At 45.8% G+C, this 20,704-nt stretch overlaps 2 protein-coding genes across 2 annotated transcripts; both read right to left on the minus strand.

Annotated features, from left to right (window-relative positions):
- Positions 1–236: 236 nt before the first annotated feature.
- On the minus strand, positions 237–722 carry LOC112170577. The gene has a single exon (XM_024307912.1). It carries the CDS (start codon positions 720–722, stop codon positions 237–239), a length of 486 nt encoding a protein of 161 aa, XP_024163680.1.
- Positions 723–851: 129 nt separating this feature from the next.
- LOC112170579 lies at positions 852–1,307 on the minus strand. Its single transcript, XM_024307913.1, has one exon. The coding sequence runs from the start codon at positions 1,305–1,307 to the stop codon at positions 852–854; it is 456 nt and encodes a 151-aa protein (XP_024163681.1).
- Between the last annotated feature and the right edge of the window lie 19,397 nt (positions 1,308–20,704).

The following is a 20,704-nucleotide window of genomic DNA, read 5'->3' on the forward strand; positions in this document are numbered from 1 at the left end:
AAAATATTTTTTCGTTTGTATTTTTTTTTTAAGATAATTAAAAATATCTTTAACTAATTTTGAAATGAAATAAAACTGGAATCATATTTTTAATATTTATTTTATTCATGACATAAGCATTTAAAAGTTACACAACAAAGTAAGAAAATGCAAACACTTGTCAGTGACAACCCTGACAATTATTAAAATCAGAAATTGAAAGTTTTGAAAACTCAATCACATAGCAAATATCAAATTCATGGTGCTTGACTTCGCAGACTCCAGAGGTGTTGGACAAGATCATCTTGTAAATGTCGGTTGCCAACAGGAGAACGTATCATTCTGTATTGAGACATATATTCCGACATGATGATTCTTCCGGATCTTGGATCCCTTTCCAAATTTTCTCTCGCTTCATCTAAGATGCGAGCTTGAGCCCTTCTGGACCTATTTGGATCCGGTTCGTCATTGTAGTAATCGGCACGTTCATCCTCAACAATCATATTATGAAGGATAATGCATGTCAGCATGATATTGGACAAATTTTCCAAACTCCACCCTCTTGCAGGTTGTCTAATGATTTCCCATCTTACCTGGAGAACACCAAATGCTCTTTCAACGTCTTTGCGGAAGGCCTCTTGTTTGGTGGTGAAATATGCTTCAGCTTCATTTTGAGGGCGTCTGATTGCTTGGACAAGCGTTGCCCACTTAGGGTAGATGCCATCAGCGAGATAGTAACCCATGCTATAATGATGATTATTGATGTGGTAGTCTAATTGTGGTGACTGACCTTCAGTGAGCGCATCAAACAGTGGTGAACGCCCAAGGACTGTAATGTCATTTTGGGTACTAGGAATTCCAAAAAAGGCATGTCAGATCCATGTATCAAAATCCGCCAGGGCTTCGAGAACAATGGTTGGTTTTCTTGATTTTCCACTAAAGCTTCCTTGCCATCCAGTTGGACAGTTCTTCCATTGCCAATGCATGCAGTCGAGCGAACCTATCATTCCAAGAAAGCCTAGTCGTTCGGCTCGCTGTAAGAGCTGTTCCAGATCCTCTATGTTTGGTGCTCGAAGATATCGTTGCTGGTAGATGGTGACGATCGTACGACAAAATTCACCGAAGTTTTCTATAGCAGTAGATTCAGCCATCATGAAGTTTTCATCAAGAGAGTCGGCCACTTGTCCGTAAGCCATCATTCGGAGTGCGCAAGTCAATTTCACATGAGGCGAAAAGCTGACCTGCTCTTTGTTGTCACGTTTTTGCCTGAAGTAAGGGTTAGCTGACTGGACATCGTCTAGTAGGCGAAGGAAAACTTCACGCCTCATTCGGTAGCGGCGTCTGAATATTTTTGGTGGGTACACCGGATTTTAGACAAAGTACTTTTGCATAAGATCATCATTCGCACGGGAGCGAAATCGAGGGATGTATTTACGCCCGGGAACCGACCCACCCCATTGCGGTTGTGGACGAAGTTGGTTATTTGCCAACCAAGTAGCTGCCGTCATCATAACTTGTGTTGCATGCATTTCCATCTCTTCATCTTCTTCATCGTCTTCTTCATCCTCTTCCTCTTCTGCCCGTAACCTTTCTTGCCACTTATTGAACCAATTAGAACTCATTTCGAAAGTGTTTAAACAAAAAAGCAAAAAGGTATGAATCTGATGAAGGTGAGTAGAGATTAAGAATAAATGAGAGATTAAGAATAGGGAGAAAATAAAAGATTTAGAATAGAGAGATATATATGAGGAAGTAGAAGGAAGATGTGAAAAAGAATGTTGAAGTCAAATGTATTTATAGTGTAAAAGTTTTTTTTTTTTTTTTAAATTATTTCAAACCAACGGTAAAAAAAAAAAAATAATTTAAAGCCAACGGCTACAAAAAGAAAAAAATAAATTAAATTTATTTCAAACCAACGGCTACATGGCCAAAGGTCAAAAAAAAAAAATTTAAAGGCAATGGCTACAAAAAAAAAAAAAAAAAACCCCAACGGCTAGCTGAAGTCAGCAACTAGCCGTTGCTGACGTCATGCACATGTCACGCAGCACTACACTGGTGGGCCTTCCATTTCTGATCCATTTGGCCCTAAGGACTAAAAGGCTATCTTCAAGGCTATATTTGCCCTTTTGTTTGGCCTTTTGGCCCTAAATTTTAGCAATTTAGCCCTCACTTGTTTGGGTTGGAGACCAAAAAGGCTAAAATAAAGCCCTTTAGCCCTTTAGCCCAAGGGGTTGGAGAAGGCCTTAGGCCTTTGAATTTATTCAAGTATTAATCAACAAACAAAAAAAAAACAGGGAAATAACTGATAGCCAGGAGATTTAGACCAATAACTGATAAGAAAAATCATGGTCAATCATTATTATATCTAGATCCAATGAATTTTGGTTGTTATGTTTTTCACCATTATATCTAGATTTAAAGGCGGTTACATCTAGATTTAAGAACGGTTAAACATAATTTGGTCAAGAATTGGCTAGGTACACATCATTGTGTATTTGAGATTTTGGGTGAATTGTAGAATAAATCAGCAAATAAATGTATTGCTGCGCCGCAAACATGGCACTCTTTATTAACTTGATAATAAAAAATAAGTAATCTACAAAGCTACTAACATAGGTATAGAAAGCTACTATATATAACACATGTACAAAGCTACTGGACCAATAATAAAAAGCTACTAAGATAGATACAAAAAGCTACTATAGAACATTTACAAAGCTACTGGATCAGTAACAAAAAGCTATTGATCAAAAACCTACTAACATAGGTACATAAAACTACTATAGCACATGTACAAAACTACTGGACCAGTAATAAAAAGCTACTGACATAGATATTGATTGCACAAAACCAACTGATTATACATGCTGATAGTGTAACACAAATTCCAAACAATTCAAAATCATGCTTTTCCAATTTGATAAGCTATTGACAAAAGACTAGTTGAAATGAATCAAAATGAAAACTGAAATGTTACTGACATCATATTGAAAGGATGCTAACATAGAGATAGAAAACTACTATCACTGTGTTGAAAAGCCACTAGAACAATTATAGAAAGCTACCCATTGCAACAAAAAATAAAAGAATTTTCGGAATAACAAAGATATGACAAAGATCAATAGATAGGCTTGAGTGAAAACACATGAATCGATCAACTAGATTATAAGCTTCTAGTTTTGACATGAATGAAAACTTATGGAGTAACTAACAAAAATACACAGTATCTTTGTTTGACGATCATAATAGTTTTACAAAAGTATGCTAGTAGCATTTTCAAACAATATTAGTAGCTTTGTTTTTGTAGTATCTCGTTATCTAGAAAAAACAGAGAAACTAATAATAGGTTTACTTGACAATAATAGTAGCATTTTAAAACTGTTTGAGTAGCAATTTCAGGGAGTATCAGCATCTCAAAATCAAAAATAAATAAAGCTCATGAATGTCAATCATACGTACTAAACACAAGCATTCTTATTTACCATGTCAAAATTAAAATACAAAATGAAACCTTTTGTTTAGTTCGTAGTTGGATGTGCTACGACTCTCCTTTGCTTCATTTGTGTTTTGGGCCCTGTTAATTGTCTTTTTATACATGTTTGTTAAGCTAACATTTGATCAGTGTACGTTTTTAAAGATTGGATCCATTATATGTTTAAAAAGGTATTCTTGAATTGCTTTGGTCTTTAGATATGGTTGGTATGATTTGTTTGACATGGTCTTTTGATAAAGCTCTTATTCAGAGAAGAAAGAGGACAAAATACCATGACTTATTCTCTAAATTACTCTCACTCATTAACAATCAGCTTTGCTATAACCACAACAAATGATTCGTGAATATCATTAAATTCCACAATTCAGAAGCCTCAATTAATAACTTTTAGGAGAACTCACCTTAACACTCACACTGGACTGTTAATGCTCAAAAGTCTGGCGGTAGCCAAACTTTGGTCTAACGCTGGTCCGGCGGGCGGACCGCTACTCTACCGATCTGAGGATTACTGCTAGCTGCCAAACACAAGACAGGGCGTTAGAGGGAGACCGCGCTGGGCGGTCTTCAACTCTCCGATGCCTAAGTCAGTCAACGCATATAGGCAGCATAACAATAATGAGTAGTAAATGCGTAATTAATGAGGAGAGAGGAGAGGACCTTTTATAGGTGAGGAAGAGGATGATCTTCTCCTTGTTTTAGATGTGGGACTGATGTGCTTCAGTTCCCAGTTTCAGTAGCTTCTGATGCTAACTTGACACGGCGCGTGGTGGCGCGTCGGCGGTGCTTTGGGGTTGATCCGGGGCTCAGGCGGTAACCCGGCTAGCTGTCTTTACGCCAGTCACACATATGGTGGGCGTTGGTACCCCTGGCGGTACAATGAGCGTGGCTCATTATAGCTAATTATGCTTGCAAATGCACATGTATGTACAAGTCCCCCAAATCCCCAGTCAAGGAGGGCAATCTTGGTTGGGGAGTTGATCGGCGGTTTGAAGCGTTTCTCCCGCTAGACTTTGCAGAAGCATAATTAGCGTCAGTGCGTCGTCAACCATGGGTTTACTGAGCAAACGCTTTGTGCCGTTTCGGGTGGGCCCCTGCTAGGCCCCCAGGGAGTCCCCCACTCCCCGGCTAAGATGGACCTCCGGATGGTCGCTATTATTGTTTGTTGAGGGGGAGCTGCACGGAGCAGCGCTGCACGGAGCAGAGGGTGTTGGGTTGCGAGCCCAATCTTAGCACCCAAGTGATGGGGGTCAACGTACCTGATCAGGGCTGTCGTAGACTGTTGACTAGTCCCCGTGTCCCGTAGGGACATTCTGACCGTAACTCCGCGTGGCGGCGTTGTCAGAGGCGTGGCCTCGGGATTCGCCGCTGGCGGAAGTCCCCCCGCTAGATGTAGCAGGAAGCAGCGTCAAGTAGACTGATACGCCCAAAATAGACGCTCAACTTAACCCTGCAAGATGTAGTCGTTAGCAATATAGAGTAAGCAGGGATCGTTCAAGCCGGGGATTGAGGGTAACTTTATAATTCACACAAAATAAAAACAAACTAATTTAAACTAACTAAAACACAAATCAAACAAACAAAATCTGAAACTAAACAAAAACAAAAACGTCAAACGCTAGAAAAGAGAGAAAAAGATGGCAGGAAACAGAAGGGGATAGAAAGGTGTGTTGCAATCCTAAGTTGAAACAGATTTGGGGTTTTTATGTTCCTATGAAAATAAAAGGAAAATAAGAAAGCAAAAACGATTTTAGAGTTTGAAAAACAATATGGAGAAGACGTTAGAGACTCGGAAATCCACCACCAATTACTTTCGAATAATGTTAAGTTAACCTAGTTTCAATTACTAAGGTGTGAACAGAAATCAACCAAGAAACAAGTCGGAGCAGATCATGTCCCTTATTAATGTTTCCCTAATTACTTAGTCTACGTGAACGCACAATAGCTAAGCCTATCAAACATGCAATCAAGGTATAGAACACTATCCTATCAACAACACATATAGTGTCAACATATTTGAAGCATTAAGATCTCATGGAAACGATTGATTATAGAGTTGCAGTCTAGTGTGGAACGCCTACCTAGCATGCTCTTCTAGTTGTTTAAAACATCAACTTTTGTTCAAAGCCTTGCATACTTGTGGATTAGAAAACAAGACGATTAGGTGAATTATTTTCTAAATCCTAGCTCCAATTACATGCATATATCCTAAGTGTCGACCCAAAGAACATAAACACATAAAAGTTTTCAATCAAGCAGAAATAAACAACCAACTCACACCAAAGATCAAGAAACTAGATTTAAACAAACATATGTTCTACATAATTGGGGCTTCAAACCTTGCCCCTAACAAAAAGATAGTTAGTTACACATTGTTTTGAAAACCAAAATAAAACAAATAGAGAAAAAGAAGAAAAAGATGATGGCGGATGAATGAGAAAGAGAGATAGAAGAGAAGGTGAAAGGCGTGGTCGTCTTCAACGTGTGCAGAAGCTCAATATATATAGGAGAAGTTCAGCCCTAGTTTCCTTCTTCAACAATGCTTTTAAAACCTTCCCTTGTTGCTTGAGGATTCCTTCAATTGGTGTACAATTAAATGATTTTCAAGCCTTGGTAATCTTGTTGTAATCTTGTAGAATTATTCTAGGACTCTCCTTCATATTTACAGCAGCAATAACCTTCCAAAAATGCCCTGAAAATGCTTGGTGGTATTTTATTGAGCGGTATTGCGCTGAATAAAGTACGCAGCTTGTCAGATGAGAAAGGGGGTCCGCTAGCGGTGTGCTGTGTAGCGGAGGACGCCCCGTTTACCGAATGACGAGAGAAGTTCCGTTGGAGACTTCGATGGTGACAAGAGAAGTTCCGCTGGCGGGGTTTCGCTCAGTGGACTGTCACCTGGGAGATGACAAGTGAGAAAATCTGCCGGCGGGGTTTCGCTCAGCGGAGACTTCCACTTGGAGGATGACAAGTGAAGATCCGCTGGCGGGGTTTCGCTCAGCGGAGACTCCGTCACTTGGAGAATGACAAGTGAAGATCCGCTGGCGGGGTTTCGCTCAGCGGAGACTCCACTTGGAGGATGACAAGTGAAGATCCGCTGGCGGGGTTTCGCTCAGCGGAGACTCCACTTGGAGGATGACAAGTGAAGATCCGCTGGCGGGGTTTCGCTCAGCGGAGACTCCGTCACTTGGAGAATGACAAGTGAAGATCCGCTGGCGGGGTTTCGCTCAGCGGAGACTCCGTCACTTGGAGAATGACAAGTGAAGATCCGCCGGCGGGGTTTCGCTCAGCGGAGACTCCATTTGGTTGGGGTTTTCTTCTCAAGTGGTTACTTCCCTTGGAAGCTAAAGGAGACGACGGTTGACACGTGGCCAACTCCTAGAGGGTTAGCGTCTTGAGGCTTGTCTCCTAAGCCTAGCCGTCTTCTCGTCATTAATGCGAGTAATGATGGATTTCGTAACCAAGGCGACGTCTCGGTTAATCCGGGGAGTTAGTGAAGACGAGGTACACGTGTACGGTTGCTACGTGATGTCGTTTTCTAGCGGACGGCTCAGGATTGCTTGATGTTGACATAAAGGGGGGGGGGAACTCAGCGAGTTTCGACACTTCTGGAAAATCTTCAAATCTGAATCGCCTCCTTCGAGCCTTGTTCGTCTGTGAATTGCGAAGCAGATTCCCCGGTTTGCGTGGAGCTGTCGGACTCGAGAGGACGAAATATCTGTTAGTGAAGACGAGTTGCATGCCACAGCTTCGACGTGAGGTTGGTATTTCGAATCCTTTTTCTGTTTCATTGAATCTGCAATGGTGGTTTCTGGGTTTTGCTATTTCTGTTAATGGTGTGATCTTGCTTCTTTGGTGTTCTCTGAGGGTGTAGAGAGAGATTTGAGGGAGGTTATGGTGTTTAACAGAGAGTTGGGGTTTTGGGTTTTGCTAGATGGTCGAATCTGGGTTGAGTGTGCGTTTGTTCTTGTTTTGGTATTTTTCTGGGTAATTGTTCTTGATGTTTTTGCACTAAACGAATATAGGTAGAGGCTAGATCTTGTGTAAACTGACCGTTTTGGGTTTTAGGGTTTGGGATGGCTAGCGTCGTAGAGATTTCGAGCAGTGAGGATTCCGGGTCTGACGTGTCGTTCAGCGCGGCGGATAGGAATTTTATTGACTCGTTGCGTCCGTCTGCCCGTGCAGGAACCTCACTGCCAGAACCGCTAGACATCGAGCCGCTACAAACCATACCCTGGGAAGTAGTAATGGGTCGTGCTTCGCGCCCCGAGAGTTCTAGGGCCAGGGAGGCTGCCGCTGCTCAGAATAGGCGTGAGGAGCGGTTGGCAAGTAACAGCGCTGCCAGTGGCTCCGCTGACGGGGGAGATGCGACAGGGGAGGATACCGAATCGGCATGGGTTCTTCCGGATGGGATTCCTGTTGACGAGGCGGGAGGGCGGATGACCGTTGCCAATGTCAACCGGATAAAGCGGATGTTTCGGTTGCCCGGCGCGGTTAAACTGCGTCCACCGACGGTGGATGAAAAGGCTTCAATTCTTCCCCGGGGGTTTGCCGCTGTGCATGAGGCAATATTCCGCCAGGGAGTGACACTACCGCTCGTGCCCAGTCTTCAGATCTTGGTGTGCGAGTTCGGCCTAGCCTTTGGGCAAGTCTACCCCAACATGTGGCGATTGATGTTGGCGATGACTTCGCTGTGGCGGTTGTCCGGCTGTGAGGGACCAACCGTGGCGGAGGTGCTGCATTTCTATGAGCTGACGTATGTGAAGCGTCAGGGCTGCGGAGGCCAAGTGAACCTAAGTCGCCGCCAGGGAGCCCCCAAGTTGATAGAGAACCTGAGGGATTCTATGTCGTATTGGAGGGACACATTTTGCGTTGCCACGACGGGGTGGGAATACCAGGCGGAATCCAATGACGGGGAACCGGCGTTTAGGATTAAGTCGGAGTTCCAACCTATCCGAGGTGGTTTGTCGGTCTCCGCTGAATAATGCTGGCGGTTTACGTTGTGCTTAGTCTTGAACCTTGCTAACGTTTATCCTTGTTTTGCAGTGGGCTTGCGCTACAACCTGACTCGTGAAGAAGAGTGCCGTGTGGCGCGCATCAAAGGTTGCTGGCGGAATCGCAATTTGTTGGACTTTCGCCTACTTACCGGTTGGGAGCTGTTGGTCGATCAACGATTGACTCGCGCCATTGGTAAGAAATCTCCGCTACCTTGTACACTTAGTTAATTTGGCCCTGTGGTTGACTGAGTTGCTTTCTGTTTGTTTAGAGACGCCGCCAAGTAACGCTAGGAGCCGTGACACCTTTGCCAAAGCCATGGACCGCGCGGAGATTGACAACTTTTTGGAGGCCATGTATGCCTCAGGGGATGCGGCTCAAAAGACAGTGATAGACCCGGTGACGCTGGCGGTGAGCCCATCCGAGGTTCCGGTGGTGCTGCCAATGCCGCTGCACTCCCACCTTGGCGCCGACGGCCTACCCGTTGTTCAGACGCGTGCCAATGTGGGGGGTGGAAAGAAGGGGTCTGGCGCCGCGCCGCAGACAGAGAGAGTGCCCAACGTGGGACGTGGGCCACAGAAGGTGGTGCGGCCGGTGGGGGCTGCCGCTACGGTGGGTCAACAGCAACGCGGGCCAAGGCCTGCGGCCGCTGGACAGACGCGGTTGTTGCGGAAGCGTCGGCAGAATGACTCCGACAAGGAGGATGATGATGATGATGAGGTTATCGGGGTCCGCCAGCAAAAGAAGGCCCGCCAAGCTCCGCTGAAGGCGCCAGTGGCCGCTGCAGAAGAGGCGCCTGCGAGTGACCTGGACTCGTTTGCCGCCTATGCCGAGTTCATGACCGACAATGAACGGGGATTTCTCTACCACCTCTGCGAGATACTGGGGTTTGGTGGTCTGGCGGGGATTTCCCGCCCAACGGCGATTGACGGGTCGCCCTTCAGTTCAGCTTTTGGTCACCTTTCGGTTGGGCTGCATGAGATGTTCATGGCGGCGCAGAAGCAGCCCGGGGTTGAGCGGCAGCTCAGGGACGAGATCAGCGATCTCGAGAGGGAACTGGGGGACGCCAAGGACAGGCTGGCGGATGCTCGCGGCAAGTTGGAAGTGGCAATCCGGCGGGACGTGGAACGGAACAACGACATCTCCAGGATGGAACAAGACATGTCTCTGCTGCAGGAGCGGGTGGCCGCTAAGGAGAAAAAGATTGATATCCTGTAGCGGGAGTCTGCCGCCAAGCAAGCAGCTGTGACGAACCTGGAGGCTGAGGTAGCTCGCCTGCGGGACGAAGGGGCCCGTGCCGCTGCCGCCGCTGTGGAGATATTCAAACAGTCGGCGGAGTACAAAAAGGCGATGACTGAATCGGCAAAGGCCGGCGCCCTAGCCAACGTGGAGATGCTGAAGCAGAGGGGCGCCATTGACTTTGCGAAGGCGTCCCAGCCACCTGTTCTGCCAGTCTAAAATGCTCCGCCGGTGCAAGCTGCGGTTCCCGTCCAGCCTGAAGGTGTTCGCTCGGGAAGCGGGGAAAGTGGTGCACAGCCAGCGGATGGTTCTCAGCAGACTCCTCTGCCTACCCAGTCGGAGGTGTCCCGTGCTGGTTTCCTGGCGGCACACACTCGGCAGGATGGCACCATAGAGACTCCAAGTCCTACCGCCAGAGGGTCTGACCAGACAAGCCGCGCACAACCACAGCCGCCTGCGGAAGGTGGAGATGTTGAAGCCAACCCGAAGAGCTGAGCTCCTATATGTTTACTTTTTTTTTTTTTTTTTTTTTTTGTTGTTGGCTGAGTTTCGACATTTTGAAGTAATGAACAACTTTGGGTGGGGAGTCTCAGCCCTGAAATGAAATTTCAAAGTTTGATGTTTGTCATGATATGTTTGTACCGCTAGAGTTTTGATTTAGAGATTTTTCTTTTGCCAAGCAATGAAACATTAAAGGAATTAAAATTGGTCCAAGTGCACAACGTAGCGGACGTGGTCCGCTGACGATTCCTGGCGTTGCCAGTTGCCCTCAGTGCTAGACTTGGTAACAATGGTTTGAATAATTCCTCGTTTCATTGATAGCTGACTGATCAGCGTTTACAAAAGAGGGGTAGTACCCGTTGGGTAGCTTCCCTTAGCTAAATATTGAACAAAAATTTAGCTAAGTCAAGATGCCTTTGGGTAGCGGCATGACTATTTGTAATAATACCGAAGGTGTTCGGTATTCCAAGGCTGGGTCGTTTTGACGCCATCCTTGTCCATTAAGTAGAAGGTGCCTGGGCTAACGACTTCCACAATTTTGTATGGACCTTCCCAAGTTGGGCGAAGCTTTGTTGGCGGTGGAATGACTTCCTTCATTACCCAGTCCCCCAGTTGGAGGTTCCGGGCTTTGACTCTGGCGTTGTAGAAACGCGATACCCGCTGCTTGTTTTGCAGGTTGCATAAGTGGGCCTTGTGTCGCTTTTCCTCCAGGAGGTCCTTGTCCAGGTTGATGCCGTCGGTGTTGGTTTCTGGGCGGTAGCCCTCGACTCTGGCTGTAGGTTGAGTAACCTCAATAGGCAGGACAGCCTCCGTTCCGAACATCATGCAAAAAGGAGTTTCACCAGTTGCGGAAGTTGGGGTTGTTCTGATGGCCCATAGAACTTCCGGGAGTTTCTCCGCCCATAAACCCTTTGCTTTGTCGAGTTTTTTCTTCAGCAGCTTTTTGATTATCTTGTTTGCTGCTTCGACCTGACCGTTGGTCTGGGGGTGGGCGACAGATGCAAAACTCATCTTGGTACCCAAGTTGGCGGTGAAAGAGATGAGCTCCTTGTTGTTGAACTGTGTGCCGTTGTCCGTGATTATTGTGTGTGGGACACCGTAACGGCAGTAGATGTTCTTCCAGAGGAAGTGAATTACCTTGGCGGTAGTTATTGCCGTTAGTGGCTCCGCCTCTATCCACTTGCTGTTGTAGTCGATAGCAACTATGATGTACTTGAACTGGCCCTTGGCGGTTCGAAATTTTCCCATCAGATCCAGGCCCCAAGTTGAGTGAATCCATGGAGCGATGATGACCGATAGCGGTTCCGCCGGTGCATGTGGGAGATCAGCAAATTGTTGGCATTTGTGGCATGATCTCGATATCTGGCGGGCATCATCGCCGAGAGTAGGCCAAAAATAACCTTGCCGCATTGTGCGATTGGCTAAGGATCTGGCGCCTGAGTGGTTTCCGCATTCTCCGCTATGAATTGCCGCCAGAACGACCTTTCCCTCCTCTGGGGTTAGGCAGCGGAGGTTGGGATGGGTGAATCCCTGGCGGTACAGCTTGCCGTTCTGGATGTTGTAGCGGGTTGCCCTCCGCTTGAGTTGTCGCGCCTTAACCTTGTCTTCCGGCAATGTGCCGTTGCGCTTGTACTCAATGACTTCGTCCATCCAGCTGGTATTGACCTCGATGTTGAAGATCTCCGCCAGAGTTTTTGTGATACTTGGCTTGTCAAGACACTCCACTCTTGTGTCCGCTGGACTCTGATGTGGCTGGGCGGTTGCCAGTCTTGCCAGTGAATCAGCCTTGGCGTTCTTTTCCCTGGGGATTTGTGTGATGTTATGAAATTTGAATTTCCTGAGGAGTGTCTTAACGTACCCCAAGTATGCCGCTAACTGTTGGTCCTTGGCCTGGAAGCTGTCATTGACCTGGTTAACGACCAACTGGGAATCACTGAAGATGTTGACATTGTCAGCCCCTGAATCGATGGCGAGGAGTAAGCCGGCAATGAGTGCTTCGTACTCCGCCATATTGTTGGAGGCCTTGAAGTTGAATTTCAATGCGTATTCCACGTTCAGTCCCCCTGGTCCTATCAGAATGACTCCGGCGCCGCTGGCCTTGGCGCTGGCGGAGCCGTCCACATGCAGGTTCCAATCTGACTGTAGGGGAGCTGGCTCCTCAGCGGTTACCATTTCTATCCCGGGCTCAGCCTCCGTGCCGGGATTGGGCTGACGCTCGGTGAGCTCAGCGATGAAGTCCGCTACCGCCTGGCCCTTCATGGCGGTTCTTGGCTTGTAATCTATGTCAAATTCACTGAGCTCGATGGCCCACTTGCTGAGGCGCCCTGAATGTTCAGGGTTCTGCATCACCTGTCTCAGCGATTGATTGGTTAGCACATGGATTGTGTGTGCTTGAAAATACTGGCGGAGGCGCCTGGCGGCAACGATGAGTGCGAGAGCTAGCTGCTCCAAGGGTGGATATCTTGTTTCTGCCCCGTTCATGCCTCTGCCGGCGTAGAAAACTGGGAGCTCGTCCTGTCCCTCCAGCCGGACAATGGCGCAACTCACCGCTGATACCGATACCGCTAGGTATATGAACAGTGTCTCTCCTTGCACAGGGATAGAGAGTAGTGGGACTGCCGCTAGGTAATTCTTCAAGCCCTGAAACGCCGTCTGACACTCTGGGTTCCAGTTGATGACTTTCTTGTGAGTCGTTTTGAGGAGTTTGAAAAATGGGGCACACCTGTCAGTGAGCCTGGAGATGAATCGAGAAAGGGCGGTTAACTTGCCTTGGAGGCACTGGACATGTACCTTATACTCAGGGTCCGCCAGGTCGAGTATGGCCTGTACCTTGTCCGGGTTAGCCTCGATTCCTCGTTCACTGACGATATAACCCAGAAATTTGCTGGCGGTGACGCCAAAGAAGCATTTTTCTGGGTTGAGGCGCATGCCATAGGCCAGGAGGATGGTAACTATGATCTTGAGGTTTGCCACATGTCCGCTGGCCTTTATACTCTTGACCAACATGTCGTCCACGTAGACTTCGATTATCTTGCCCAAATGTTCAGCGAACATAGCATTCATCAGCCGCTGATAAGTTGCACCGGCGTTCTTCAGACCGAAAGGCATAACATTGTAGCAGTACAGGCCTTTGTCGGTGGTGAAGGTGGTACACTCCTGATCGCTGGGATGCATCTTGATCTGATTGTAGCCGGAGAAAGCGTCCATCATGCTGAGGAGTTCATGCCCGGCTGTTGCGTCAACCAGCTGATCAATGCGTGGTAGAGGGAAACTGTCCTTTGGGCACGCCTTGTTGAGATTTTGAAGTCGACACACATCCGCCACCTACCGCTAGGCTTCTTGACCATGACCAGGTTGGAGATCCACTGGGGATAGACTACCTGGCGAATGAATCCCATGCCCTGGAGCTTGGCGACCTCCTCTCCTATGGCGCGGTATTTCTCCTCGTCAAAGGCCCTTCGCTTCTGCTTGATAGGATAGAAGGATGGCTTGATGGTTAGCTTGTGTGTGATGATTTCAGGAGAGATACCTGGCATGTCTGCATATGACCATGCGAAGACGGCGGCGTTGTCCCGTAGGAATTGAGTGAGTTCTGCCGCCACCTCTGGGTCTAGCTGAGCTCCTATGCGGACTGTCCGCTCTGGGTGCTCGTCGGAGATGCTGATGACCTTCAACGATGTTTCCGGATTGACCGGTTCCTTCTTCACATATTTCTTCTCCTCATCCCTAGGATCCTCGAAGATATCTGGTGGCGGTGCCTGATTTCCTACCGTTAGGATTTCGTGGCGGCGGGTTGACCGCGCAATGGTGGTTGAGTAGCACTCTCGTGCCAATTGCTGACTTCCCTTGACACAGCCCGTGCCATTGGGTGTGGGGAACTTCATGAGAAGCATGTATCCGGCGATGATGCATTTGAGCTTGTTGAGTGCCGGCCGTCCTATGATGGCGTTATACGAACTGAAACAATCCACAATTATAAATTCAGTATGTACCTCCGCCATATATGGACTGGAGCCGATGGTTAACCGCATGTAGTCAGAACCCAGTGGTTGAGTGATATCGCCGGAGAAGCTAAGCAATGGCTCATGGTCTTGTAGTAGTTTCTTGTTCCGCTTAAGGTTGTTGTAACAACCGCTGAATATGACATTGACAGCAGATCCGCTATCCACCAGGATTCTTCCCACTGACCATCTGTCGAGAATGGCATCGATCAGAAATGGGTCGTCATGGGGTAGATGTACTCCGCGCTCCTCCTCTTCTGAGAAGGTGATAGGCTCCCAACCAGACTTTGGGAGTTTGGCGGATCTCTCGTAGCGGATGTTACAGACTTCCTTTGGGTGATTGGCGCGTGCGTAACGCTTTCTTGCCCTGTGAGACATGTTGGTGATTAGAGCCCCGCCATCGATGGTGTTGATGCGGCCCAGTGGCTCAATGTTGGCAATCACAGGTGGCGGTTGGCGCACCTTGAACTGATCCATCTTGTCGTCACGGTACAGGGTCTCAATGGCCGTTTTGAGAGCGTTGCAACTGTTGGTATTGTGACCGCTGTCGTCGTGGTATTTGCACCACATGCCGGTGTTTCTTGGCTTGCCCTTTTTGGGGAATTTCGGTGAGGGTGGTGGTGGTATCTGATCCTTGCACTGATTGTAAATTTCCTCGTACGAGGCTGTGAGGACCGTGAATACTGCATACCGCTGAGAGGACTCCGTCTGCTTGTTGCGATTGTCCCCATGGGATGGGCGGTTGCCCTTGTAGTGGTTGTCTTTCTGCCTCTTGCTTTGATAACTGCCCTGTTGCCACTCCCTCTTCTTGTCAGCTGGCGGTGCAGTGGGGGCTTTGCTGGCGGTCTCTTGATGGCTGGAGGAGGGTTGAGATGATTTTGTTGGTGTTGCTGGTGGCGGTGGGGTTTCTCCATATGTGATAAATTCTACCTGGGCATGAATGACCGCCTCACTCATAAGGTGATCATACGCCGCATGTGGATGATTGTAGTTGAGGTGATAGAGGAATGGTCCCTTGAGGAGTCCCTGCTTGAAAGCTGCCGAAGCCATTGTTTTGTCGAGATCGCGGCACTGAGATGCTGCCGCCCGCCATCTTGTGACGAATGCCTTCAATGATTCGTCCTCTCCCTGCCGGACGCCAAACAACTGGCTCGTGTTGTGATGACCGGCGGACAACAAGATGAATCGAGAGAGGAAAGCATGGGATAACGCCTGGAATGAGCCGATGGACCCTGGCGGACACTCAAAAAACCAACTCATTGCCTCACTATCCAGCGTTTCGCTGAACAAGTGGCACAGGGTGGCGTCATCAAATCCCTTGTTGTTGGTGACCTTCTTGAACGTGTCCATGTGGACGAAGGGATTGGTCTTACCGCTATACTGTGACATTTTTGGGGTCTTTGCAAACGCTGGTCTGACGGCTTGCAAAATTGTAGCGGTGAATGGTCCTGGCCTGGACGCGAAGAGTGGGTTTGGGGCTGGCGCCGGGGTGCCTGCCTCCGCCAGGATTAGCCTCTGTTCTAACTGCTGCATCCTCTCCAAAATTTGGGCGGTTGTGTTGCCAGCGGGGCCTGCTCGGGCGCTCCGCGGAACTGACCCTCGCCCGGGAGTGGGTAGATTGCCCTCAGCCCTTGCTCTAGTCCTCGAGCGATGGGTGCGCAGCGATGACTCCGCCTCCTGCTCCAACAGTTGGGGGACAGGGGGTGGTCCCATTCCTGCCAGCTCAGGTGGGTTTAGCGGTACCTGCATTTGCACAATGGGTCCTATACCAGCGGTAGGCCGGCTGTGTCTGGTGCTGTGTGACTGCTCACTTCGTGCTGGGTTGGCGTTTGCGTCCAGCGCCCGCTTTAGCTCGTCGAAACGCGTCATCAGCGTGGCCACCTGCTCCTGGGCCTCAGCCTTTTCCTTGCGTTCCTGCTCGCGCTCTCTGTTTGCTTTGTGGAGGTCCGCCAGCGCCAGTTCATACAAGGCGGTGAGGTCCTGACCTGGGGGGCGGCTGCGGCTTGGATTTGTTTCGCCGCCGGGGTTGACCGGGGTGCTGAATAGTGCGCGGTTGATGCTTACCGCTGGGTGGGCGGGTTGGGGAACGGCGGACTGGTCTGCCTGCTCCTCGACATTTCCCCCGCTACCGTTAGTCATGGTAATTGTGATGGGATGACTTTTTGTTCAAGGTTTCCCACAGACGGCGCCAATGTTAATGCTCAAAAGTCTGGCGGTAGCCAAACTTTGGTCTAACGCTGGTCCGGCGGGCGGACCGCTACTCTACCGATCTGAGGATTACTGCTAGCTGCCAAACACAAGACAGGGCGTTAGAGGGAGACCGCGCTGGGCGGTCTTCAACTCTCCGATGCCTAAGTCAGTCAACGCATATAGGCAGCATAACAATAATGAGTAGTAAATGCGTAATTAATGAGGAGAGAGGAGAGGACCTTTTATAGGTGAGGAAGAGGATGATCTTCTCCTTGTTTTAGATGTGGGACTGATGTGCTTCAGTTCCCAGTTTCAGTAGCTTCTGATGCTAACTTGACACGGCGCGTGGTGGCGCGTCGGCGGTGCTTTGGGGTTGATCCGGGGCTCAGGCGGTAACCCGGCTAGCTATCTTTACGCCAGTCACACATATGGTGGGCGTTGGTACCCCTGGCGGTACAATGAGCGTGGCTCATTATAGCTAATTATGCTTGCAAATGCACATGTATGTACATGGACCAAGGAGTAGACTGTTGGGCAAAACCCAAACCAAGAGAACAAACTCTTGTCACTAGCTATTACCTCAAGCTATTGCCACGCGTAGACCTGAATATCGTGGAATTCCACAATTCAAATTCTCCAATTTTAACAAGTTTCGCCATAGACTAAAAAATCGAAAAAATCGCCGAAATTTCGGCGAAAATTTCATTTTTTTCATGTCCCGATATATCTTTCACTTACCAATTAATTTTGCGCGAAATTCTCGATATTTCCCGAAATTTCGGGTTATTTCGCGAAATTACTCGATATGTACGATATTTTAGAGAATATTCCTACCACTCGTCCACATACCTGCCGCGTGTCCTTTATTTCTCTCCCACTTGAGGCCACGTGCTCCTTCCTTATCTCTCTCCCACTTAAACACGTGTCCTTTATTTCTCTCCCACTTGAGGCCACGTGCTCCTTCCTTATCTCTCTCCCACTTAAACTTCAATCAAAAAGGCAAATACAAGCCAACCGCGTGTCCTTTATTTCTCTCCCACTTGAGGCCACGTGCTCCTTCCTTATCTCTCTCCCACTTAAGGCCATGTGCTCCTTCCTTATCTCTCTCCCACTTAAACACGTGTCCTTTATTTCTCTCCCACTTGAGGCCACGTGCTCCTTCCTTATCTCTCTCCCACTTAAACTTCAATCAAAAAGGCAAATACAAGCCAACAAGACTGGGATTCGAACCCTGCTTGGGTAAGAAACAAATAGATGACTTAGCCATCATTGTTACTCCTCCACTTGGTTTATATTTTGCGACTTATATATATATGATATAAACTATCAACTCTGTTTTTTACGAATTTGTAAACCATAGAAATATTTAATCAATAACCAATTTTCAAAATCTATGACTATTTTAGATTTATCGGCCGTTCAAAAATTTACAAGGACTTTTTAAAATTTTACACTATATTTGAATATGCATTGTATTATGTACAAAAAAATGTATATAAAGTGTGATTGAGTTTTTTAGCTATAGAAAAAAAATGAGATGTTTAAAGTAAATTTTTACTTGTCAGTGTATATTTCACCTTAGATTATTGTAGTTCACTATATAATAACACTTATTCAAGATATTTTTTTTTGAAATATAGTAAATAATTGATTAAACAAACATATCTAAAAGTTTCATTTAAAATTTCCATGTTTTTCTTTAAATTTCCATCATTTTTCTTGATTATTTACCGAAATCGATATATCCTCGATATTTCCGTCGAAATTTCCGTTTTCAGGACCATCGATATTTCCTCGAAACTCGATATTTTAGTCCTTGAGTTTCGCAAACAAATAGAAATCCTAATCACGTTGGGCAGTGCAGCATGGCATCGAGAGACATCTCTCACTTGCCAAACCAGACAAAGAAAGTCCCTTTCTTCTTACCTCAAGCTATTGCCATGCATAGACCTGAATATCGTGGAATTCCACAATTCAAATTCTCCAATTGCTTCCAGCTAATGCTTTCTACTTCAATTTTAACAAGTTTCCCAAACAAATAGAAATCCTAATCCAATTTCAACAAAAATACCAAAAGGATTGAGCTATGTTTGGTAGGGCTGGGCTTTTCAGAAAAGCTGGCTTCTGCTTATTTCTGAGAATAAGTGGCTGAAAAGCAAAGCTGCTGAGTGTTTGGTAAACTGGCTTTTTATAAGAGCTATCAGTGGCAGAAGCAATGGCAAAGTGTTTGGTAAATCAAACTGGCTTGTGCTTTTTGTTTGTGGAATGACCAAATTGGACATGAGAGATTATTTTGCCTTAATTGTATACAAAACAATGTTGTTCAAATGCTCTTGTTATTATTTTTAATCTTTATTATGTCCTTATTAATTTTTGTTAACTTTCAATTTTTATAAATTATGGTGACTATATGATTAATATTGGACAATTTTAAAAATAACTTATACAAATATATTAGTAACACTAATAACAATTGGTTTCTGGTTCGCATCAAGTAACCACAAAAAATATCATAACATATTCAAATGTTCATGTTATTACGCGCCTACGTATTCTTCAGCTGTTATTCAGCCTCCTTATTCAAATCAAGATACCACCAGTATGCCTCCTTATTAAATTGAACATAACGATGCAAATCAAGATACCACCAGTATGCCTCCTTATTCAGCCTTTAATTCATCCAACCAGTTTTCTAAAATATTCAAGCCTCTCTTCTCTCTGGCTTCCACCGATAAGCTCTCCAACCTGACAAAAGCACAACCACAACATATTATATAACAGTATCAATAAACATGAGACTCGTCTAAAGCTCATTCGTGACCTTTCCCATTACATATAGACATATATACAATACGACGTCAAGTATAACCATAGGAAAATATAGACCATGCTGGACCTAACATGGGAACATATAATGCCATATATGACATGAAATTAGCTTGAAAGTGGCATGATATACTGAACCTGGACTTTACTGTCAACATATTAGATTGCTAAACCACAGACAACCTTGGGGTTTTAGAATGCTCTTCCTCTGTATCCCTACTATTTTGCAATTTGATTGACCCAAAACATGCATTTTCATGCTTTGGTAATGGTAAGGTGTATGAAAAGGTTCAGGACACTAGTTTCAGAACTGGAATTAAACGTCAAAATTAGTTTTCCCCTTCTACTGTAATTCCATAAAATGGGAAAAGAGAGAGGAGAGTTCATGCCTTCAGATAGTCCCTGACAATTACTAGGCATCCACTAAATTCCTCTTCAGTTAAATAACGCTCATGCTCACTCTGCAAATCACATCCCCACTTCACCTAAAAAAAGAAATGACTATATTAAGAACATGGATAAGAGTTTAGCAATGTAAGTTATAAAAAGAAAATCAATTATCATTAAAAGTAAACATCTTTTAGTCTCAAGTGCCTAATATGATGAAACAGAATGCATGAATTAAAAAATAATTCCAATTAGCCCTTGAACATGTAAAAATATATTGATACCTAGATTTATACACTAGTTTCAGAATTGGTCAGTGTGAGCAAGCTTTTTAAATGACCATGAAAGTCCAGAACACATGCAACCATACCACTTGAGACTACAATGTCAATGCAAGACATGAAATTGAGTGGGGATTTAACACGATAGCTAAAGTTGAGTGTCAATGCAGCACTAGAAACTATAATGTCATCACCGAGAGCTAAAATAACGTTCTCCAGACTTTCAACTTTGTCATTCAGCAGCATATCCAAATAGAAACAAAACCAGAACCAACTCCTAAATGAATTCATCGCAACTCCATGACTTAAAAAAACTACACAAAGCACCTATCTAACATATGCCTTTCCTCCTTTTTGCTTAAAATTATTCCTAACAATAGGTACAAACACTTATTTTGCGCAGAATCAGAGCATTCCTTAGGATAGATTCCTCACTCATTAACCAAACCAAAAGGCAACATTAACATGTAATTCCTAACATTTTGAATTGTTCAAGACTACAAACTGATGGTTTGCTTTACTATTAGTTTATGTGGAACACAATTACGAAGCAGACATGGCAAGAATAATTAAATGCCTGTTTGGATGATAAAGAAGAAAGATACTACATACTAATATTGATATTAAAGTTAGTATTATGAATGCAACTATCTATAGGGTATACCTCTCTGCTTTGATTGATTACAAAAGCACCAATTTTGAGCCGGTGTGTAGTGTTTTCAGGGAGAGTATGAGCAGACTTGGAAATCCAATAGACGAGCATCAAATAATGAGGCTCCACATGGTGGTACTAGAATCCTTACTGCAATCCAGTCTAT

Source organism: Rosa chinensis, chromosome 6 (genome assembly GCF_002994745.2).
Source record: "Rosa chinensis cultivar Old Blush chromosome 6, RchiOBHm-V2, whole genome shotgun sequence".
In the NCBI taxonomy this organism is placed as follows: Eukaryota; Viridiplantae; Streptophyta; class Magnoliopsida; order Rosales; family Rosaceae; genus Rosa; species Rosa chinensis.

Bases quoted from the DNA above. Each gene is read 5' to 3' on its own strand.
- LOC112170577 (XM_024307912.1), bottom strand. From the start codon at position 722: ATGGGTTACTATCTCGCTGATGGCATCTACCCTAAGTGGGCAACGCTT.
- LOC112170579 (XM_024307913.1), bottom strand. From the start codon at position 1,307: ATGAGGCGTGAAGTTTTCCTTCGCCTACTAGACGATGTCCAGTCAGCT.